Below are 22,298 nucleotides of genomic sequence, written 5' to 3' on the forward strand. Positions count from 1 at the left end.
GTGCGGTAGACAATATCAATGGTTCTTCCTGGGTTTAAGCGATTATATAACTTCGTTTCAATCAAACGGTACTAAATATTTATTCTCAAATAACTTAAAATGAAAAAAAACTGGTATACAATATGCAATTAATATATCAATTACAAACATTAATCTATATTGTTGTCCTCTATGTATAATTATTATCATTACTGTTTGTGTTCATGTAAATAGCTAAGCATCACAGTGACCTGTGTCTTGATATGTTTTCATAATTATTTAATTTGCTCATGTTTTTTTTTTTTCTTTTTGTAAATTATGCAAATTGAATGTTATTGCAAAAATAAATTGAAATTGTTCATACAATTGTTAAGTTACCTTTGTTTTATACACTTGAATGTAAATGTTTTTCTCACATATCAGATCTAAAACAATGAAACCCTCATGCAAAAGACGTAGATAATCGGCAAGTTCTTTGCACAAAGCCGCAACAACATTGACTGACAAGCAACTGTCGTCATCAAGAATTTCTTGAATACTGCGTTTCGTCCCAACTGGTACAAGTTCACTTATCATCCGCACAGATCTGCTAAATTGCTGATATTCTAAAATGGCGGTGCCAATTTCTGAAAAATACACGTTGTATTGATCTATACATTATTGAATCTTATTTGTGCCGGAAACTCCTGTAAATCACGTCATCTATACAATCATTATATGTTTACTGGTTCTCTGCATTTCAAACAGTTTGAACAACAGTCTATATGGTGCTCCTTAGATCAGATTAAATGGTAACAGTCCTACATCCTACATCGCTCCTTATCAGCTGTCTAAACCGTTTAACTTTATTTTACATATTGTCTTGATATTACGTAGCATATATGTAACTTTAAAAAAATCTTACCAGAAAATAACAATTAAAGAATTATAGAAGTGAATCTGATTACAGGTAAGTATTTACCTTTCTGGACCGCTGTTCGACTCTGCTCATCAAGACTTGGATTGAAACTCTAAAATACAAAGTGAAGAATACTGTTGCTTAACTGCAAAAAACATTACACTTTTAACGCCCATACTCCGTTACAACGGTACAACTATCACTATTTATAATTTTATATTTAAAGTCATAAACTTCAATACTGATATATTGAATTACAATAATCGAATAATTATACATTAGTTTGGGAAAATGATCGGTCAGAATTTAAAAAGGTCGCATAAGACAAAAGTCGCTAATACACGTGGTCGCATTGGCAAGTTAGACTGTATTAAATTAGAGATATAGTAAATAACAGGTATAATTAATACTGGAGTTTAGCAAAAGTATTACAGATTTAACCAAATTTATTCGACCTAGGTATTATATCAATACATGTATTTATTTCGGCATTTTAATTTCATGTATTGCAGCACACTAAGTACCGTGTTACGTTATATACTGTACAAGGTGCTTGAATAATTAAATTATTAAACTGTTTTGATTTATGTGACACTTTTTCCAACATAACTTATTAGCTTATTAATTCACAAATACTGTATTGCTTTTTTTCAAATACCCGTGCCGCTTTTGCGACTACTCAAACACGGTATTACACGATCGTGTATATATTTTGACGTGACATCATTTATATTACAATACATTGCTTTACACGTGCAATATGATAGCGTTAAACTTTAGGCGCGTCAATGAAAAGTTTTCCGTTTTAATTTAAACAGTCTGTATTTTAAATATGGGATAACATATTATACTTGTGTAGGCTCATTACTGATTTTATTGACTCGTTTAATAAACAAGAAAAATATTACATACATTCGTATGTAATATAGGTACGATTGCATACTACTTTTTGTTGTAATGTAAAATGAACAAACATGTCATGAGATATTTTCATGGAATGTACTTAATGTATCACCATATTAAAGTTGCATGCCTTCAGATGAGAAAAAATGATTTCAAGGAAATCAAAATATGAAAAGAAAATCCACGGTCAATTGACTGCTTTGAAGCATAATTACAAAATAAAATTACAGGAAATTAAAAACCTTTTTAATACCAATAAGGTAGAATTTCATTGTAAATCATAGTCAAAGATTTGAGATATGATTATTTATTCATATTAACCTCATTATTGGTTATATATTGATAAAAAAAACCGAAAGACACAGTTTGTAAATATTTATTACAATAAAATATGAAAAAGGTATACGCGCAGAGGTTAGCTATAATTAAAATTCCCGCGCTAAGTCGCGGTGGTGCTTGGGATAATCACTTGATACTGTAAATGGCAGCCATTTTACGATACGAATCCTCGAAAACTTTATTCTGCCGAAAAGATATGAAAAAATACTTGCAATTCAAAGTTTGCTGGCTACATAAAGATTATCGATTTACTCTTTGCACACTTTTTCTCTGCCTGAGTATAATAATATTGACGTGTTTTCATTGGCTTAAACCATCACGTTACCAATACACATGTAGGTGTGAACTAATTTCGTGTTCATTAAAATTATTCCATTAATAGACATAGAACAATCTTATTTACAAATGAATTGATAAAACAACAATCCCAGAAGCATTTAAGATAATAACAATCATTGGAAAAAAATAAATGCATACAAATTGTAAATTTGTGTATGACAACTCACCCCCTAAACAAAACATAATAGACTCAACCAAAACAAGCGCCTGCTTCTTCACCTAACTATGTAGTTGCATGACCATGATTAGCAATTTAGCGAACCAAATCTAAGAGATAAACCTATTGTAAAAATAATACTATGACCACAGCAGATTTCTTACAGAAAAAATATTATACTCCTAAGAGGCATATTAAATTACCGTCATAATGAATATCTTACATCAAGAATAGATAATGAAAATCTTACAATCGGCTGTCGGAACATACGGAATATTTAACTCGAGGATACCTGTTTACGCGGTAACGAGGCTTGGTTTCCGCTGAACAATTATTACTCGAGATCAAAATATTCCCATCCGTTACGAAAGCCGGTGTTTGATTATTTGTCTTGCTTATTTGATACAAATTATTTTTCGAAAAGAAAACTAACAAAAGCTAATATTTTCATTTAGCCATTTTTCGGAGAGAAGCGGGTGAACTTTATTCAGACGGCAATATGACGCCATGCAAATAACGCAATTTATTCATACATGACGTTCGGGATACGTCATTTCAAACATGCGACTTGTCTTACATGGGAAAGGGTGTAAGACAAGCGGTTTTCTAGCACAGGTTTAAATAGTTGACAATCCTTTTTGATATGCAAGAAATCAAATAAGAGACAAAAGTATAATTATGTCTCCAGGAAAGCAACCCATTGTTTTACCTTTTTCCCGATTATTGCTGTCACTGTATACAAAAACGGGTTGAGAGCAGAGTTTATTGGTAAAATGAAAACGACTGACCATGCATAAACATCACTTGGAATTGGAAATCCGTTCAAGGCTAAAATACCTGAAAAAGGGAATAGCTGTACTTTTGACATTGCAATATTAGATTCAACAGCGCACTTATTGTTTTTATTAGTTCTTATAAAAAGAATATATAAACCATTTACATGTATATATTTCGAAAATAAACTTGTACTTGAAAATTGAAAAGTTACATCCTAACGAATAAAAAGAAAAAGATAATGCTTTTACATAAGGTGCTACATATAAATCGTGCAATATCGTTGAAGTAAGACGTGTGTAATCCAGTTTAATTAATAAATTGTAATGCAGACAATACAAACACATATACCATATGTATGCGAGATCTTACCCATCACACCTATCGGAAACCAACACAGGAAATCAGTTGTTGCAACGAGTATAAGATTTCTAGCAACTTTCAAGTCACGTCTTCTTGATATTTGTGTCTTCTTCATAACTGATGTTGATCGTCGAAGTTCTGTGAATATTGAGATTTGTCCTATAGCAACAAGAATGAAAGTACATAAATTCAGGCCGACAAAAATGGATACAGAATAAATCCACCCTGGAGGTTTATCTCGTGTTAAAGGCAATGCAATACAAACTCCTGTTCTAGAGTAAAATTCGTTTTGGAAGTGACTTGTGTAAAGAATTGGAATGACCGATAGGATGATTGAAATGAACCAGCACACTCCACAAGAGATATAGGCCTTCATAGGTCCAAACCTCACTGTACCAAACGGAAACTTGATCACTAAAAGTCTATCTAATGTTATCAAGCAAAGAAAGAGGACACTGGCTTCAGATGAAATTGTAGACAAAACTCCGGCAGTAATACACCAATTACTGTTTCTCCATTGATCGTCCACAAAGATATATCTGAAAAAGAAATGGGAATAAATTATTAGAATTTAAGATTTTTTTGTTCTATTATGTACCAATAGGTTCTGATGTGTGAGAAATAAATGTACATTTGTAAATAACAATTACGGAATTATTGACCTAATTTAACTGTTTAAATACTTCTTTGAAAAAAAGGATACTTCGATCAAATCATGTATGAACGATTTATATTTTATATCGACTCGTTGTGTGATAAATGATATAAAAGTTTATTGTTATGAATAAAGCATAAAGAAACATGTAGCTTTATTTAGTCGTAAAATGTATACAGCTACAACTATGAAGCCAATGTAAAGTGTACATGTACCATATCTTCGTTTGTTTGGTATAATTAACTCGTGTATTTGTAGAAATTGTATCTCAATCATAAATGATGATTAATAACTGTTCACTGCAACATGTCTCGGCAGTTTTGTTAATATCTATTTAGGACTGAGTACCTGTTGCTATTAAGAGAAAATTAATTTGACTTTGTTTTTAAATTTAATCAGTTAAAATGTTGTTTCTGAACGGAGAAACAGTCAGTATCTGTTTCTGTAAAGTGAAGGGTCTTTACCAACTGCTGTTACAATATCTAGCTCGAGGCTCTGTCGAATTTCCACCGAGAACTAGATATTCCCGATTGTAACGACAGTCGGTGTTTGATTCATTTTCTTGCATATTACAAATCAATGATATTTCGAAAAGAAATTGTGAAAACTAATATTTCCATTTAGCACTTTTTTCTAATTTTGTGTGTTTGTTTGATTGGGGTTTACGTCACACCGATACAGTATAGGTCATATGGCGACGTTCCAGCTTTACTGGTGGATTAAGACCTCAGTGTATTATTTCAGGCACGAACGGGCACCTAAGTTGAAAAACCGACGTTCCGTAAGCTAGTTTGATAGCTTCCTCCCATGAAAAGTCCAAAGTCCCTCAGGATTCGAACCTACAGCAGTGAGGGGGGCAAGTGGTTTGAAGTCAACGACCTTAACCACTAATCCACGTTTGTTTTCCTAATAGTTGCACGGGGGAGGAAGTGTTACACGAAGGATGGAGTTCTTATGATAACCTGTTCAGGAGTTCTTGTGATAACTGTCACGGAGTTCGTCGGAAAACATCTGTATATACTACAAAAACACTCGTTAAAAATGGTTATTTTCATCATTCCAAAATGAGTTTAAGGTGTTAAATTAAACTTTAATGATTAAGCTTGCCTTACATCTTGTATTATGTGGCAAAAACTAATTAACAGGCTGTTTTTCATCGCCTCTTGCTTCAAATCTGGTAGTTTTGAGTAAAATTTCCAAATTATTTGCCAATTCACAAGTATTGACCTGTTTATTTCTGGTTTTCATCCTTGCCATACATAATTACCTAATTATAATGCAAAATTGCAAACATAAAGCACCGGCTAACAGATTTATACTTGATTTTTTCAAATGTCCCGGAGTTCTTGTGATAACTTTTATTATTGCCAGTGTGTTTCTTGCGCTAAATCACGGCACGTTTTATTGTATTTTATTATTCAATGAGATTGTAAATCATTATGAAATGTAGTACGCCCATACTTTGCGCAAAAAAATTAGGATATATAATGTTGGTTTTGAGTGAATTTTAGTTCAAGAGATATAATTTCTTACCCCCGATTCTTTTTCATAGTATATTTTTTTGACGCAGATTTCGTAGACTGGAAAAAGGATTTATGTACTGTTTTCCTAGCAGTTTCCGGCCCCTAGCAGTTTTCTGGCCCTTTATCATTTTCATCCAGGCATACAGAATATTTTTTCTCAGTTAAGCATCTATGTTACTGCATTAATCAGAGAAACATTTGTTTTCTATGTAAATCAGTTATAATAGTACAGCGATTAATATGTTTCAAAGTTACATTAGAGAACTTGCGACACTTACAAGCAACACCTGGGGAATTCTAGTTTCAATGCCCATGCACAATAACTGAAATCCCATTTTAGGTAAGTCTGGAACCTGGAGGGACAGTTCAAATTTTTTCGAGAGATCGCTAGTTAGAGTCAACCGCAGTTGAGTTTTATCATGTATCGTACTTTGTTAAGACATAGGTGTGGACATTATCCTGGTTATATACTTATTTATTATGGTATAAAACAATACAAATTACTTAGCCCTTAGGTAAGGGAATCATTCCTATATATTGTCTGCTTAAGAAATGTGGTTGCTTATAATAAACATATGAAACTGAAAACAACGTGAATGTTTTGAGACATTTTTGTTTTGTGGTTTAATCCATTATACTGCTGAATATCAGTGACGGCTGGTTCAATTTTTACTGTAGATGATAGCCTATCACCTATTTATCCTTTGCAGACAGTTAAGACCAACGTTTTATCCACATTTATGTGCAAAGGATGATCGAACTGCATTTCATAATGATTTACAATCTTATTGAATGATAAAACATGTCAAAACATGCCGTGATTTAGCGCAAGAAACACACTCTCAATAATAAAAGTTATCATAAGAACTCTGTGACACTTCAGAGTTATCACAAGAACTCTGGGACATTTGAAAAATCGGGTATAAATCTGTTAGCCGGTGCTTTATGTTTGCATTATAATTAGGTAATTATGTATGACAAGGATGAAGACCAGAAATAAACAGGTCAAAACTTGTGAATTGGCAAGTAATTTGGAATTTTACTCAAAACTACTAGATTTGAAGCAAGAGGCGATGAAAAACAGCCTGTTAATTAGTTTTTGACACATAATACAAGATGTAAGACAAGCTTAATCATTAAAGTTTAATTTAACACCTTAAACTCATTTTGGAAAGATGTAAATAACCATTTTGAACGAGTGTTTTTGTAGTATATACAGATGTTTTCCGACGAACTCCGTGACAGTTATCACAAGAACTCCTGAACAAGTTATCATAAGAACTCCATCCTTCGTGTAACACTTCCTCCCCCGTGAGTAGCAAAGTATGAATTAAAACTTATTCATATCAGCACAATGATGTCATGTTAAGAATGCATTTGATTGATAAAAGGTGCGTGAGAATGACGTCATATAAAACACGCAGGTTGTCTTACATGGGTTGTATGACAGATTTTTCTAGCACCGGTGTAAACAATAGATAAACTTCTTCATATCACCACAATGCCGTCATGCTAAGAACGCAAATGATTGATATAAGGAGCATGAGAATTACGTCATATATGACACGTAGGTTGACTTACACGGGATGTATGACAGATTTTTCTAGTACCGGTGTAAACAATAGATAAACTTATTCATATCAATAAAATAACGTCATGCTTAGAATGCAATTGATTGATAAAAGGTGCGTGAGAATGACGTCATATAAGACACGCAGGTTGGCTAAATTGGGGTGTATGACAGATTTTTCTGATAATCCTTTCTGATATGCAAGAACGATAAATCAGCACTTGTTACTGCGTTGTTACTGAGGAAACAGTTATAAATCAGTACCTGTTTTTGTATAGTGAACCAGTCATTTATCAATACCTGTTGCTATAGAGTGAATCAGCAATTGCTATCATGATGAGGTAAACGCTTATTAGGAATTCTGTAAATACAGGGTTAGTTACAAATATGCCATTACATATATTTAGCCTTTCACGGTAGTATACGAGATCAATACCTTTTTTGTATAGTGAGTTAGTCCTATATTAATACCTGTTTCTATAGAGTGAATCAGCAACTGCTATCATGATGAGGTAAACACCCATCAGGAAATCTGCAACTGCTAGGTTTGTTACAAATATGCCATAACCTATTTTTAGCCTTTCACGATCGTACACGAGACGGTAGATAATTGACGATACGTTCCCGAGCAATGAAGCTACCCCAACTATCCAAAGGACAGCTTGAAGTACACAGTTTCTCATCAGGTCTTTACATGAAGAAAATTCATTCTTCAATGGTTTGCAATCTTCTTCACGAACATAATAAGGCCGGATACAGCAGAATTTAAATGCAGGTGTATGAAGCTCCCGAAGTGAGTTTACGCCGTTAAACATATATTCTCCGAATTTTATAACTTTATTGCCTTCAAAGTTAATTTTATGAACTAGCGTATTGTTAAAGGCAAAATCTTCAATTTCCTCAATTCTGTTGTACGAAATATCGATACTGTCCAACTGCAAGCCAGAGAATGTAAGTGAACTAATCTTTTTCAGGTTTGTGCCGGATATTTTTAAGCTTCTTACTGCTTCCAAACCTTTAAAAGCAGTCGATGAAATCACTGTTAATTCTATATTTCTGTCCAGATTCAAATAAGTCAGATGGCGAAGCTTGCTAAATACCATATCAGGTAATTGCTGTATTCTATTGTTGCTAAGATCTAATGATAACAAATTTTTCAAGTCAAAGAAAGCCCTTTCATCAATATAATGAATACTACATGATGAAATATTTAGTCGTAACATGTAAGGAAATTTTAAATTGTGTTTAGGTATTTCTTTAACTTGTGGATTTATACTTAGATCAAGACTTCTAGCCTGTGTAGTCAATGATAAAATATCAGACATTGATATATTGGTTGCCTTACAATTGATAACATCATCGGTACAATTACATTTCTCTGGACATACAGAATTACAAAGTCGTTCATCATCACAATTTCTGCAATGAATGACATCATCACATACTTGTTCAAATGGTATACATTGCTTACTAGACAAACATCTGTACTTCCCAGCACATGGTACGATTGTAGCCTCTGAAACAGACATATTAAGAAAATATATTTTTACACGAGTTTTAAAACAAATAGTCATCAAAGACTATCGCTGTTATCATGCTTATATCATAGTTTCTTGGTTTTCCTTAGTTGTTAAATTTATGATATGGTCCACAGACATTTGGGGTTTGGAGCTCAAAACGCCTTTAAAATCCAAATAAAATGCATATTTGTCAATCCCAGCACATGTACTGATCATTTATATCAAAAAAACTTAATATAAGCCGTTTTGAAAAAATTTCATATTTCAACATCTATAATAATACACAAGATAAAAATGTTCGCCGGAAAAAATTCGCACCCCTACCGTCATAATCACCATGTATTTTATTCCATTTCCAATATTTTCACATAATCCTTTGGTCCATCGACACAGAAGATATAATTCTTCACGATAATGGTCAATTTTAAACTTCAACGGTAATATAAACAACGCAACAGCCGAAATAAACATCAATATTATCGCCGTTTTTTTCCAACGACAAAATGTTTCGATAAATTCAATGGACCAGACGGCTATGAACGAAGCTATCCGATTATGTGGCCCCAGCTTTGCCGTGTGCAAAATGCGCAGCGCTTTTAAGTTTGGGAACCACATAATCGGATAGCTTCGTTCATAGCCGTCTGGTCCATTGAATTTATCGAAAGATTTTGTCGTTGGAAAAAAACGGCGATAATATTGATGTTTATTTCGGCTGTTGCGTTGTTTATATTACCGTTGAAGTTTAAAATTGACCATTATCGTGAAGAATTATATCTTCTGTGTCGATGGACCAAAGGATTATGTGAAAATATTAGAAATGGAATAAAATACATGGTGATTATGACGGTAGGGGTGCAGATTTTTTCCGGCGAACATTTTTATCTTGTGTATTATTATAGATGTTGAAATATGAAATTTTTCAAAACGGCTTTTATTAAGTTGTTTGATATATATGATCAGTACATGTGCTGGGATTGACAAATATGCATTTTATTTGGATTTTAAAGGCGTTTTGAGCTCCAAACCCCAAATGTCTGTGATATGGTCAGGTATTACCGATGTAATCATTTAATAAAGTTAAATTTGAAATATAAAATAAAGCGGGCGGAGTCAAAACTCATATTTATTTTATGGTACTTCTTTGGCCATTTTGTTTGAAAAAAATCTGATTAATAAAAAACATTTTTTTTGTTGAATTTTGTTTTGAAAACTATCATGAATTATAGAAAATGGTCTAAAAATGAAAATAAGTTCGAACACCAACATATCTATTTCTGTCATTAACGCTGTACAGACTTTTTAAAGTGTTGTTTACGTGACGTCACAATGTAGAGCCAAACAGCGCATGCACGAACAGTCAATGCAAGACTGTTATTTCAATGACGCAAACTTAATAAATTTCACATTTTTTCATCATAAATACTCAATATTTTGCTTAAATAATATAAAATAAATACAAACCATTTTATGTGTATTGAAACCGCGTCACGCATCTATGAATACATGAATCAATATATTACTGCGCGCTGTACACTTGCAGTTGCGTAGCAGGCAAGGGGATTCGTAGCTATTTTTCATTGATGATGACATTAAATAAAAAGGTTATTGTTTCGCTTTTCGTGACTTATAGTATATATTTTCACTCATACTCGACTCGTAAAAAGTGGCATTTTGTCATGTTCTGTGAAAATATATTCCATATTTCACTCCAACGAAAAAATATCCTCTTAATATTTAAAATGAACGAAATAATCACCTTTCAAAATCTAAAACGGTGTAATATTTTATATAATTTAACTAATATGTGTAGGCAAATGAGTCAAGCTGAAAATTCTATTACCTGTACATATTTCCGGAAATCGTCTGAATCCAATCGAAAAAAGAGAACTCCATTTGCTGATGTGTATATCTTTTACAAATTTGTATCTGTTATCTTTGTAAAGTGAAGAACTAAAATCTTTTATCAACCGATAGATTGAAAACGATGGCTCTGAAATATTGGACAATGCTAAGCTAGCGACAACTGATGATTCAATACTGTTTTCCAATACAATAATTGCTCTTTTTTCTGGCTTCGAAAACTGCAGTTTTTTAAGAACGTCTCTTGCCATGGTTTTAAACTCGCATCCAGTTTCCTTAGTTTCCTGTTCTCCGTTAACACGTTCTATGTTTATTTCTAATAGCCTGTAATCTATGTCAAACTTCAATTCTCTATGCAGAATCTTAAAATAAAACAATCTTACGATGTTATTGTTACTGTTTGCGAAAAATTGTTTAGCTAAATGCGTTGCTGCTTCTCTGCTCTCAGAGTCATCATTTTCTACAAATATGATTACGTCTCTATCCGAGTCTCCACAAGCTGAAATTATAATTAAAATCTACACTGTATTTCGGTCGTAAAAATATTTTTCTTTTGTAATCTTGACCTAAGAGTTTTTTCCTATCAGCCATTAAACCCTGTTTAAATATTAACAATGTTGCTATTTGACAAACACGTCATAACAAAGACTCTGAGCTAGTTACACATACACTTGAACTAAATAATTTGCTGATTTTTTTTTCCGATACTGTGTACGACGATTTTGAGAACAGAAGAGTCAGATCTATTCTTTTACAATTAGTAATAATATCTAAGCAACAATGTATCGATTGATGCACAATGTTTAAATGAAGCATAAAATCCATGACCTTCAATATCTTATTTAACTCCGATATTAACTCGTCAACATTAGATTTCATGAAACAGAAATTAAAGTGAACCAAAAACTGAAAATGTCACATTTGATATGCATATAGTAAACAATAATACTAATTGAGATCACATATTCTATTAACTTTCTGAATGCATTTGAAATTAACACAGATTCACGAAAAAAACGGGTCAGTTGTTACCCGGCTGGACGATTCATTACAAACTTCATTTTTTGTACTTCTGACTAATTGTTGCTGCCAATATATGACCCTTACTACAAGCTTCGAAATTTTCTATTTCTTGTTTCAATAGATCCAAGTGTTTTAACGCGAAGTTCCTAAATACACCTTGTCAACATTATATAACATACATGCACATGATGTATGTAGTTGTGTGTAGTAAATCGTGCGATCTGTCCTGACTTAATTATTTATCAAGTTGTTGCACTCTCCATACATATCAATACAATTAAAACAAGCAATTCGATTTGTTTTAATCATTTCATATTGTAGACTGAAAAGTTAGGTTTGTTTTTTCTCTCTTTTTCGCAAATATATGAATCTGTTAACAATCTCTGAAAAGGGTAGACAATTGATTAAGACGGACTTATGCCATATTTGAAGTTAGAGCAGCAAAGTAGTGTTTAAAGTTAAGATAGTCATGAAAGAAGTATTTGATTGAGTTGTTGAGTTATTGGTCGGAAACTGTTATGATATAAAAAGTCATTGTGACTTTGACCTTCAACCTTTCACTTAATAATCAATTGGAGTCATCTAATTGTCAAGAGTTGTGAAGCTATAAGGCAAAGGGCCAAAGGTTGTCGTGTTATTGGATATAAACCGTTTCACATACAATATGAATATGACCTTGACCTTTGATCCCATGACCTCAATCAATTAGGTTAATGAACTAGCCAGAACAATGCAACTGTAAAATTTGAGGGCGAAAGGTACCCAGGTTGTTAAATTATCGATTGATAAACGTATTTATAGACTATAGATAGGTGAATGTGACCTCGACCTGTGATCAATTGAATCTAAAATAATAAGTTCTTCTGACTTCAAAGACCCATGTACCTGACACATTTGAGGGAAAATGACCAAAAGGCTGCTGTGCTTTTGGTAGTAAAAGGGTTTGTTGTAAAATATCCATATGACCTTTGGCCAGTAACCTCGTAACCCAAAAATCAATACGGATCATCTGCTTGCCAAGATCATAATATTTCTTTAACTTCCAAAGACCATCTATTTATAGTTATACCATTAACATAACAATTTAAAAAAAACCATCAAATTAAAAATTATGATTAATCTTCAATAATTTTTCATTTTTTAATTTTTTTTCTATAGACATACAAAGAAAACCATCCTAGCTCACAATAAGCAATCGCATTTACAGTGTGATGTCGGATATGTAATGTTTGCTTTCAAAACGTATTACGTATGTATAAATCTGAAAATTTTTTGAAATCATCAAATGTCAGAGGCAAAATTTTAGATTGGTAATACCATAGCATCAAACAATTAGATCCTTTCAGACATATCCATTGGCACTTTATAAATTTGAAACAGAGCATTTAGTGAATATAGCGGGTTGTCTGACTGCTTTGATGACACTTTCTGTGCTGTGGTATTTCTCAGTTCATTGAGAATGAGCCTAAGCGTCTTCAGTTTGAGAAAAATATTTCTTAAATTGCAAAACTGTGAAGTATAAAAGCTGGTGTAAGTTAACATCTTTAGGAACATTATATTAATTATAAGAAAATTTCGATTCGGAAGGGGCCTTTTTCATACAATTGAATGAAGTGAAAAATCACTGCTGTGTAAGATAAAACGTTTCATTTGGAAACAAAGAAACCCTAAAATATGTAAATAATTATATTCAATCTGTCAGTACTATAGAATCAAATTTTCATTCCTTTTACCTTTTTTGCAAAACATTATTATTGTTTTTTTTGTGTTAACCATAATACACTACTGGGCAAAGTGGAGAAGAGAAATAATAGAGATAATAATGGCTCTTCCTGCTTTATACCAAATGATTTCGAATAATTAGATAAACAGCCATTTTCTTTGACACATGATTTTACTTGCTCATACAAGACAAAATCGACAATAGCTATTTATCTATTAACATTTTATCTTTTCATAATACAATAATATCTTACTTAATATATAACGTTTATTAAACAAAATTCCAACCAACAGTGCGTTTTCATTTAATAAACCAAATTGTCATTCGTCTGATACATTTACAATTTATTTGCGACAAATGTTTTATCTAAAAATATTAAAATCATTTTTTAAAAGACAATGTTTGTAAGAGTAATACCTCTATAATAAATACTTCTATAATAAACAACAATAATAAGGTCATGTGGTACATGTACCACAATACCTTTAGTCCAACTTTCTGGATATATCGGTTTCAATACATGTTGTTAAAAAGTTCACTTAATAGATGAAAAAATATGTTAATAATCTATAATAGTTCATGTGTAAGTAAATTACTTCCATTTTTTGTCTTTTACTCAGCGAGAAAAATAGCACTTTCAATTTCTTCATTTTCAAAATTATTAAAGAATGCATTATATATCTTTTGACAACACTAAGCTACTTAATTATGTTACGTCATTCACTGTTTTGTCATCGTTGTCTAATAAAACAATATCAGAAGATCTAGAAAGCATTGTAAAATTAAGTACTTAAAACACTTTACGTTGTAATTTCTATATTTGATGCTATTGCTCTTATTATTAGTGAAGAATAAAATAATTGATATGTTTTTTCGACCCTTTCACATAGCTTAAAGTTATGGGGCTTCGATATATTTCTGCGGTCCTGACTAAAGGATCTTATTGAATTTGGACGTTGTTATTGTGCCTGATTGGTGTCATTCATGTTTTTGCCCCGCGAGCCCGCCAAGCAAAAAATCTAGGACTAGCAAAATAAAATGGCGGTCGAAAACACGCCTTTTTAAGCGAGAACGCGGGGCAGAGTTAATTAAGTCAAACGGGGCGCGAACCGAGATTTCAGAAAGAAAGCGGCGGGGCTTATTAGCGGGGGCGCGGGGCGAAATTGAAGAGATAAAATTAAATAAATAGAACTTTGTTCCGTGATCCCGCTAATTAGCGTGTTTTTGCTGTCAATTCTCGACTTTTCGCGTGGCGGGGTCGCGGGGCGAAGTTTTATTTATACATGTATAATTATTGAAAAACAGAAACATTTTTACTTACACTTATCCCTAGATATAGAGGTGGAATACCAACGTTAATTGAAAATATCTGGAATTTTAAAATGATATAATTTGCCTGTTTAACTTAACTACTTTTTAACTCATTGTTTTCAATTTTAGAATACAAAGTACTTAGATCCAAACATAATAAAGTAAATTGTCACATAAACCGCAACGTAGGTGTTTAATAAAGCCATGTAGTAATCAAAACGATATAACTCTTGTGTAATAACACTTTTATGTGATGACATTTGCGTTGTATACATACGAAATATCATGTTGTACTAGCTTTCTGGGGCTTTGTATTTAACTACGAGCAGCGATGGAAAATTGATATCTCGCAAGACCGAAGGTCGAGCGAGAATTTATTGTCCAACGTTGCGAGTAGAAAAATATAAAAATCTACGACATCATAATTTTTGGCCGGGTTGCACAGGTGCAAACCCTGGTTATAGTATTGTGAATGTTGGTCGGCGGGCGGTCGGGTTAACGGGCGGCGAGCGGTCGGGGAAAAACGTTTCGTAACAGTTATCTCAGCAGCTTCTTATCACAGCCTCTTGATATTTGGCATACAGCATTAACATGTAGTCCCATACTGTGGGATTCGATTTCAGGTCTGTCGCTTATCCACTTCCTGTTTGCAGACTTAGTTTAATTTTTAACATTAATGGTCAATGGTAGGAAATTTTCGTTAGAGTTTTCTCAGCAACTACTTATCACGGCCTTTTGATATTTGGTATACAGTATCAACACACGGTCTCATATCATGGGATTGGATTTCGGGTCTGTCGCTTATTGACTTCCTGTTTGGCGACTTACTTAAATTTTCAACATTAATGGTCAATAGTATGAAATGTTCGTAACAGTTTTCTCAGCAACTACTTATCACAGCATTTTTGATATTTGATATACAGCATAACCATGTAGTCCCATACCGTGGGAATGGATTTCAGGTCTGTTGCTTTTCCACTTCCTATTTGCCGACTTAGTTAAATTTTCGACATTAATGGTCAATGGTAGAACCTTTTCGTAACAGTTTTCTCAGCAACTACTCATCACAGCCTTTTAATATTTGATATACAGCATTACCATGTTATCCCATACCGTGGGATTGGATTTCAGGTCTGTTGCGTTTTCAATTCCTGTTTGCCGACTTAGTTAAATTTTCGACATTAATGGTCAATGGTAGGAAATTTAAAGCATCAATTTGTTAAAAAAATTTTTTTAAAAAAAGGTTTTTTCCGGGGGAAACCTCTTTCCCAAAAGCCCTTGATATTGGTTTTTACAGGGATTGGGGCATTTGGTACCAAAATTGTTTGATTTTTTATTTTAAGGGGCGGGTGCTCAACCCCAAATTTTTCGGTTTAACCCACTTTTAAATTAAAAATTTTTAAAAAATTTTTTTAAAGGTTTTAGGTTAAGGAAAAAATTTTAAAATAAACCCTTGGGAATTTTTTTAAAAAAAATATGGCCAAAAACCGGTCTTTTTTTATTTAGCCCAAATTTTTCCGTTAATTTTAATTTTTTTCCCCCTTTTATTCCAGAAAAAAGAAAAAATTAATTTTTTTCCCCGGGGAAATTTTCATTTAATGACTTGGAAAAGAAAAAAACATAAATTTGTGGCGAAAAAAGGGCCCAACCAAAACCCCTAAAAAATTTTTTTGGGTTTTCCCTTTTTCCCAAAGGGAAAGTTATTTCCCAAAAAAACTTTAATTCGGAACCAACGTTTAAAAAAAAAAAGTCCCCCACTTCCATTTTATGGTTTCCCCTATTTGTTTTACTAAAAAATAATACGGGAAAAAATTTTTTCCGTTGGGGAAAAAATTAAAATTTTCACTTCCCAAAATTGGTTTTGTATTTTTTGGGGAAAAAATTTAAAAGGGATATAAAAAAAAAAATTTAAAAAAGGTTTGTGGAGCGTTACATTATAGGGGGCGGTCCCAAATTTAAAAATTTTAAACTTGGCCAAAAAACCCAAACTTATTTAGGGTTTTTTGATAAAATTAAAAAATTTATTTTTGGGTTTAAGATTTTAAAAAAATAAAATTTAAATTGGAAAATCCTTAATAAAAAACTTTTTACCCCAAAATTTCCTTTGGGATATGGGAAAATTTTTTTTAAAAAACTGTTCCCAAAGAATTTTGGGATTTTAAAACTACATTTTTCAATTTTCTTTTGGGGTAATTAAAATTTTTTTATATCAAAGAAATAAAATTTAAAAAAAACACGAAAAATTTAAAATTTTGAAACCCAAATTTTTTGGGCCTCTGAAATTAAAAAAAATTTTAAAAAAAACATAATTTTATCAGGGCCCAAGGGGCAAAACCCAAAAAGGGTTTATTTTTCATTGCAAAAAAAAATTATTTTATTTTTCCCGTAGGGGAAAGGGGCAAGGGGGTAATTTTGTAAGTTAAAAAAAATTGGGAAAAATTTTTGTTTTGTTAAAAAATAAAGGGGGTTTTAATTTTTTGGTTTGGGGATGATAAAAAAATGGGCCTTTAAATTTGGGAGGTTTTTTGAAATGGGGTTAAAAACTGTAATATTTTAAAGGGAAAAGGGGGGGTTTAATTTTGTTTAAAATTTTAAAAAAATAGGGGGCAAAATTTTTGGTATTTAAAAATGGGGTTAAAATTTGTAGAAAGACAATGGGGGAAAAATCTTTTAGATATGACCCAAAGGGGCAATTAAAATATTTATGGAAAAAAAATTGGGTTTAATTTCGGTTTTTTGTAGGGGCAATTTGGGGGGAAAAATTTTGTAGTATGGGCAAAGGGGTAATTTTTAGATTTTGGGCAATGGGGGTAATACGTATGTTTTTACAAAAAAAATAAAATTTTATGTATGCCAATGGTACCAAAATATATGTTTTTGGGAATGGGAACCAAAATAAAATTATGGCAAGGATAAATTGGGAAAAAATTTTGGGGGCCCCAAAGGGGTAATTTTGTAATTTAAAGACCCAATTTAGATTTTAAAACTGTAAATAAAGACCCCAATTTGGGAAAAATATTGATTTATTGGGCCAAAGGGGGTTTAAAAAAAGTATGTTGGGCCAAAGGGGGTTAATATTTTATGTAAAGGGCCCAAAAGGAAAAAATTTTGTGGGTATTTAAAAATTTTAAAATAATCTGTAAAATTAAAAAACCCCAATTTAGATTAAACTAAAAAAGGGCCCACCCAAATTTGGGTAGTCTGTATGTTGTTTAAAAAATTGGGGGTAAATTTTTTTAGGGGTTTGGCCAAATTAAAAATTTTTTCTGTAGAAATTTTAAAAAAGGGGTAAAATTTTTAAAAGGTTTTGGCCCAAAAAGGGTTAAAAACTATATGTATTGCAATTAAAGGGGTTTTTATGTAAAAGGGATGGCAAAAATGGGGGTTGCAAACCCTTTTTCTTTAGCCGAATTTTTTTTTGTATTCAAAAAATATTTTTAAACCCGGGATTGGGGGGGGCGGGGCCCTTGAAAAAACGGGGCATTTTTTAACTGATAGAATGAAAAAAAAAAATTTTATATATAAAATTTTTTCCCCATTTTTTAAAAAAATTAAGGGAAAACCACCACTGGGAAATTTTCGTAAAAAATTGGGGCAATTTTTTAACGAAAAAAAAAACAAAAAAAACGATTTAATTTTAATTTTTTAGGTTTTTAAAAAACTTAAATACAAGGTTTCCTTTTCAAACTTCTCCTCCAGGACATTTTTATTTTTTCCCCTCCCCCAAAAAGGAAAAAAACCCTTTTTTTCAATTTTCAAAAAACCCCTGGACATTTTACTTATTTGCTGGACCAAAATTTAAAAATTTTTTTTGGAAAAAAAACAAAAAAAGCTTTTTCAAAAGAAATCGGACCCAAAATAGAAAAACCCATTTCATTTTTAAAAATTTCTAAAATTTTTAAATATTTTCTTTTAGTTGGTTTAATGGGGCTGAGGGGGAAAGATTTGTGATTTTCCCCCTTTTGTTTTTAAATTTTTTTAAATAGAATAAAAAAATAAAGGGTTTTTGGGGACATAAAGGGCCCTGTACATCATACTTGGGATTTTATGGTTTTAAACGGGGTTTTAGTAAACCCAAGGGGCCTTTATTGGGTTTTTTAGTTTTTTTTTACAAAGTAGTTATTTTCAAAATGAAAAAATCCAATTATTTTTTTCTTGGGGTTTTATACAAAGAAAATTTGTTGTTCAATTTTTTTTTAATTTGGGTGGGCGGCAAAAGAATTACAAAAAATTAATGGGGAAAATTTAAATTTAAAAATTTAAAAAGCCATTTTTTTAAAAAAAACAAACTTTCGGGGGGTTTTTTAAAAATTTTTAATTTTACCATTTTATAAAAAAAATTTTGGGGAATTTTTGCTTTAAAAATCGCTGATAGGGGGGGGTTTTGGGGGCGTAATTTTTCCAAAATTTAAACCCGTTTCCGGCCCTTGGGGGAGGGGGGGTTTAACAAAAATGGGGGCGTTCCCAACCCTTTTTTAAATTTTTTCCCTGTTTTGGGGGTTTCTTTTTTGGGATTCTTTTTTTTTTTTCTCATTTTTTTAAAATACCCAAACCCTTTGTTTTTATTTTCCAGGGGAAAGGGGGGAAAGCTTTACATTTTCAAAAAAAAAAAGGTTTTTATTTTAAAAATTTTTTGGGAATATTAAATTTTGGGTTTTATTTATGAACTTTTTATATTCCCAATTTTTTAAAAAAAAAAAAAAAAGCAAAAAATTTAAAAAAATAGAATTTTTTTTTTAAATAAAAACATTGAAAAAAGCTATTAAAAAAACCGGTCAAAAATGTTTTTTCAATGGGAAAAATTTTTAAAAACTGGGTTTAAAATTTAATTTTTATTTTCTTAAAAGCCAATTGTGTAATTTTTTTTTTGTGTTTTCCATTTATTTTAAAAAACAACTTTTTTTTATCCAGCACCCCCCCCCCCGGGAAAATGTTAAGGGGAAAAAAAAAAATATTTAAATTTAAAAAATTTTAAAACAATTAAAAAGGTTTTTTGGGTTTTTTAAAAGAAAGAATTTTCCAAACGTTTTTCTTGAAAAATCTTAAAATTTTTGTTTAAATTTAAAAAAAGGGAAAAATTTTAAAAAAAATTTTTTCAATGAAAACCCCGGGTTTCTTTTTTTCTCAACCTTAAATGCGTTACTTAAAATTTAAAGGGGCCCATAAAAATTTCGTAATTGCTTTTAAAAAGGGGGGAAATTTTTAAAAAAAAAAAATTTTTATTTTATTTTTTTTGGGTTAAAATAATTTAAAATTGGGTTTTCTTTTGCTGAATATCTTTTTTTATATTTTAGAAAAATTTTTTTTTTTTTTAAAAAAACGGGGTTTTTTAAAATTTTGATACGTAAAAAACGGGAAAAAGTTTTTTAAAATTTGGGGGGCGGGTTTTTTTTGGGTAAAACTTTTTAGGGGTTGGCCTTTTTTTTTTTTAAAACCTTGGAAATTTAAACATTAAAGGGCAAACTTTAATTTAAATTTTCTTTTAAAACCCCTTAATACATTTAAAAGAACTTTATAAGAAATTTTATAAAAGGGGTATTTTATCATTAAGGAATTTAATTTAAAGGAAAATATTTTGGGAAGGAAAAAAAAAAACACCGGGGTTGCCCTTTAAGAAAATATTTGCTTTGGGGATGGTTTGTTGGGGCTAAAATTTGTTTTTAAATTTTTTCTGGTACAATTTGGTTCCCAAAGGTTGGGCCCCCCATTTTTTAAAAAAGGGGGTTTTATTTAAAAATTGTTGATTTGGTCAGGGTTGGTAAGGCTATGGAAAATTTTTAAAAATTTCCCCCTTTGTATACCCGGGTTTTTATACTTTCCTAAAAAAACGGTTTTTTCTTGGGAGATTTCCAAAAAATTTAAATTTTTAATTTTAAAAAAAATTGTTTTAAATTTTTTGTAAATTTTTTCTTTTGGGGGTTTTTTTGATATTTTTTAAAAAAGGGCTACCCAAAAGGGCCAAAAGTTAAAAAAAACTATGTTTTTATTTTTAAAATTTTGGTTAAAAACATTTAAAAAATTTGTATTTGGGGGTAAATTTTAACCTAAAAGTTTAAAATCCAAAATTTTAAAAATTAAAAATTAATAAAAATCATTTTAATTTTTAATAAAAATCATAAAAAGTTTCCCCAAATTTAAAATTCAAAAAGTTTTTCCCCCCATGGATAATTTCTTTTAAAATTTAACCCTTTCCTTTTTTCCAAAAACTTAAAACTGAAAATTTTTCATTCTAAATTATTTAATTTTTAAGAGTCAAAACAAGGGGCTGTTTTTGAATTTTTAAAAAGCCAAAATCTTTCCCCTTTTAATTTGTTTTTAAATTTAGGGTTTAAAAAAAACTTTTTTCATTTAGCATCGTTTTAAAAAAATTTTTTGATTTTAAAAAACGGCAATTTTAAAATTTCCCTTAAATTGGGAATTTAAAAAAACAAAAAAAATTTTTAAATGTTACAAAAAAAGGGGTTGTATAAAAATGAAAGTAATTATTTTGTTTAAGGAAAACCCAATTTTTTTTTCAAAATTGGGGGCTTTTTACTGCAAAAAACCTTTTTTATCAAACCCGGGGGAGTGGGCCCCAAAAAATAATTTTCCAAAACTTTTTTTTACTTCCCTCCAAAAGGGAAAATTAAAATTTAAACAATCATAATTTTTGTTTTTTAAAAATTGGGGCCCAAAAAAAACGGGGGAAAAAGTTTTTAAAAAAACCCAAAGGGGATATTTTTTTTGTTCCCCCTATTTTTAAAAAACGGAAAACCCGGAGAAGATAATTTTTTTTCATTTCGTTGCGTAAAAAAATTTAAAAAACCTTTTTTGAAAGGGGTTTTCCCTAAGGGAAAGTTTTTTTTTTCAAAATTGGGATTTTCAAAGGGAAAAAAAAATTAAATTATCATTTCCTTTTAAAAAAAAACCCCCCTATAAAAAAAATCCAATTTTTGTTTTACCCAAAAAAAGGACAGTTTTTATCATAAAAAAAATTATATTTGGGCCCCCATGCATTGGGAAAATTTATTAAAAAAAACATTACCTTTTTGGGTTTTTGAGCAAAAGGACAATATTTTAACTAAAGGGTTTGGGAAAATTTGGGGGGGGGCTCTTTTTCAGAAAAGCCCGGGGAAAAACCCAAAAAAAACTTTTTTTAAAAAAACATTAAAAAATAAAGTTTTCAATTGGTTAGTGTTTTAAAAAAATAATTTTAAAACCCCTTTTAGATAAAAAAAAAAGGGCATGAGCAAAAATTTATTGGATTTATTTTTTTGAAAAATATTTTTCCCCCCCCCACCCCAAATTTAAAAAATTTTTGGGGGACCCTTCCCTATGCAATAAACCCCTTTTTAAAAATTTTTCCTGGGAAAAATTTTTTC

General features: G+C 31.1%; 1 protein-coding gene across 1 annotated transcript in view; it reads right to left on the reverse strand.

The window, feature by feature from the left end:
- Nucleotides 1-434: 434 nt before the first annotated feature.
- LOC132725149 (uncharacterized) overlaps nucleotides 435-22,298 on the reverse strand; it is a gene marked incomplete at its 3' end in the record, with an annotated part of 47,933 nt that continues 26,069 nt past the window's right edge. The window contains 6 exon segments of the mRNA XM_060710237.1: nucleotides 435-605; nucleotides 941-989; nucleotides 3,325-3,452; nucleotides 3,762-4,291; nucleotides 7,972-9,016; nucleotides 10,861-11,379. Coding sequence (XP_060566220.1) covers nucleotides 435-605; nucleotides 941-989; nucleotides 3,325-3,452; nucleotides 3,762-4,291; nucleotides 7,972-9,016; nucleotides 10,861-11,379 — 2,442 coding nt within the window.

The sequence above is a fragment of the Ruditapes philippinarum genome, unplaced genomic scaffold, assembly GCF_026571515.1.
Source record: "Ruditapes philippinarum isolate M1 unplaced genomic scaffold, ASM2657151v2 ctg4718_1_1_1_1, whole genome shotgun sequence".
Classification (NCBI taxonomy): Eukaryota; Metazoa; Mollusca; class Bivalvia; order Venerida; family Veneridae; genus Ruditapes; species Ruditapes philippinarum.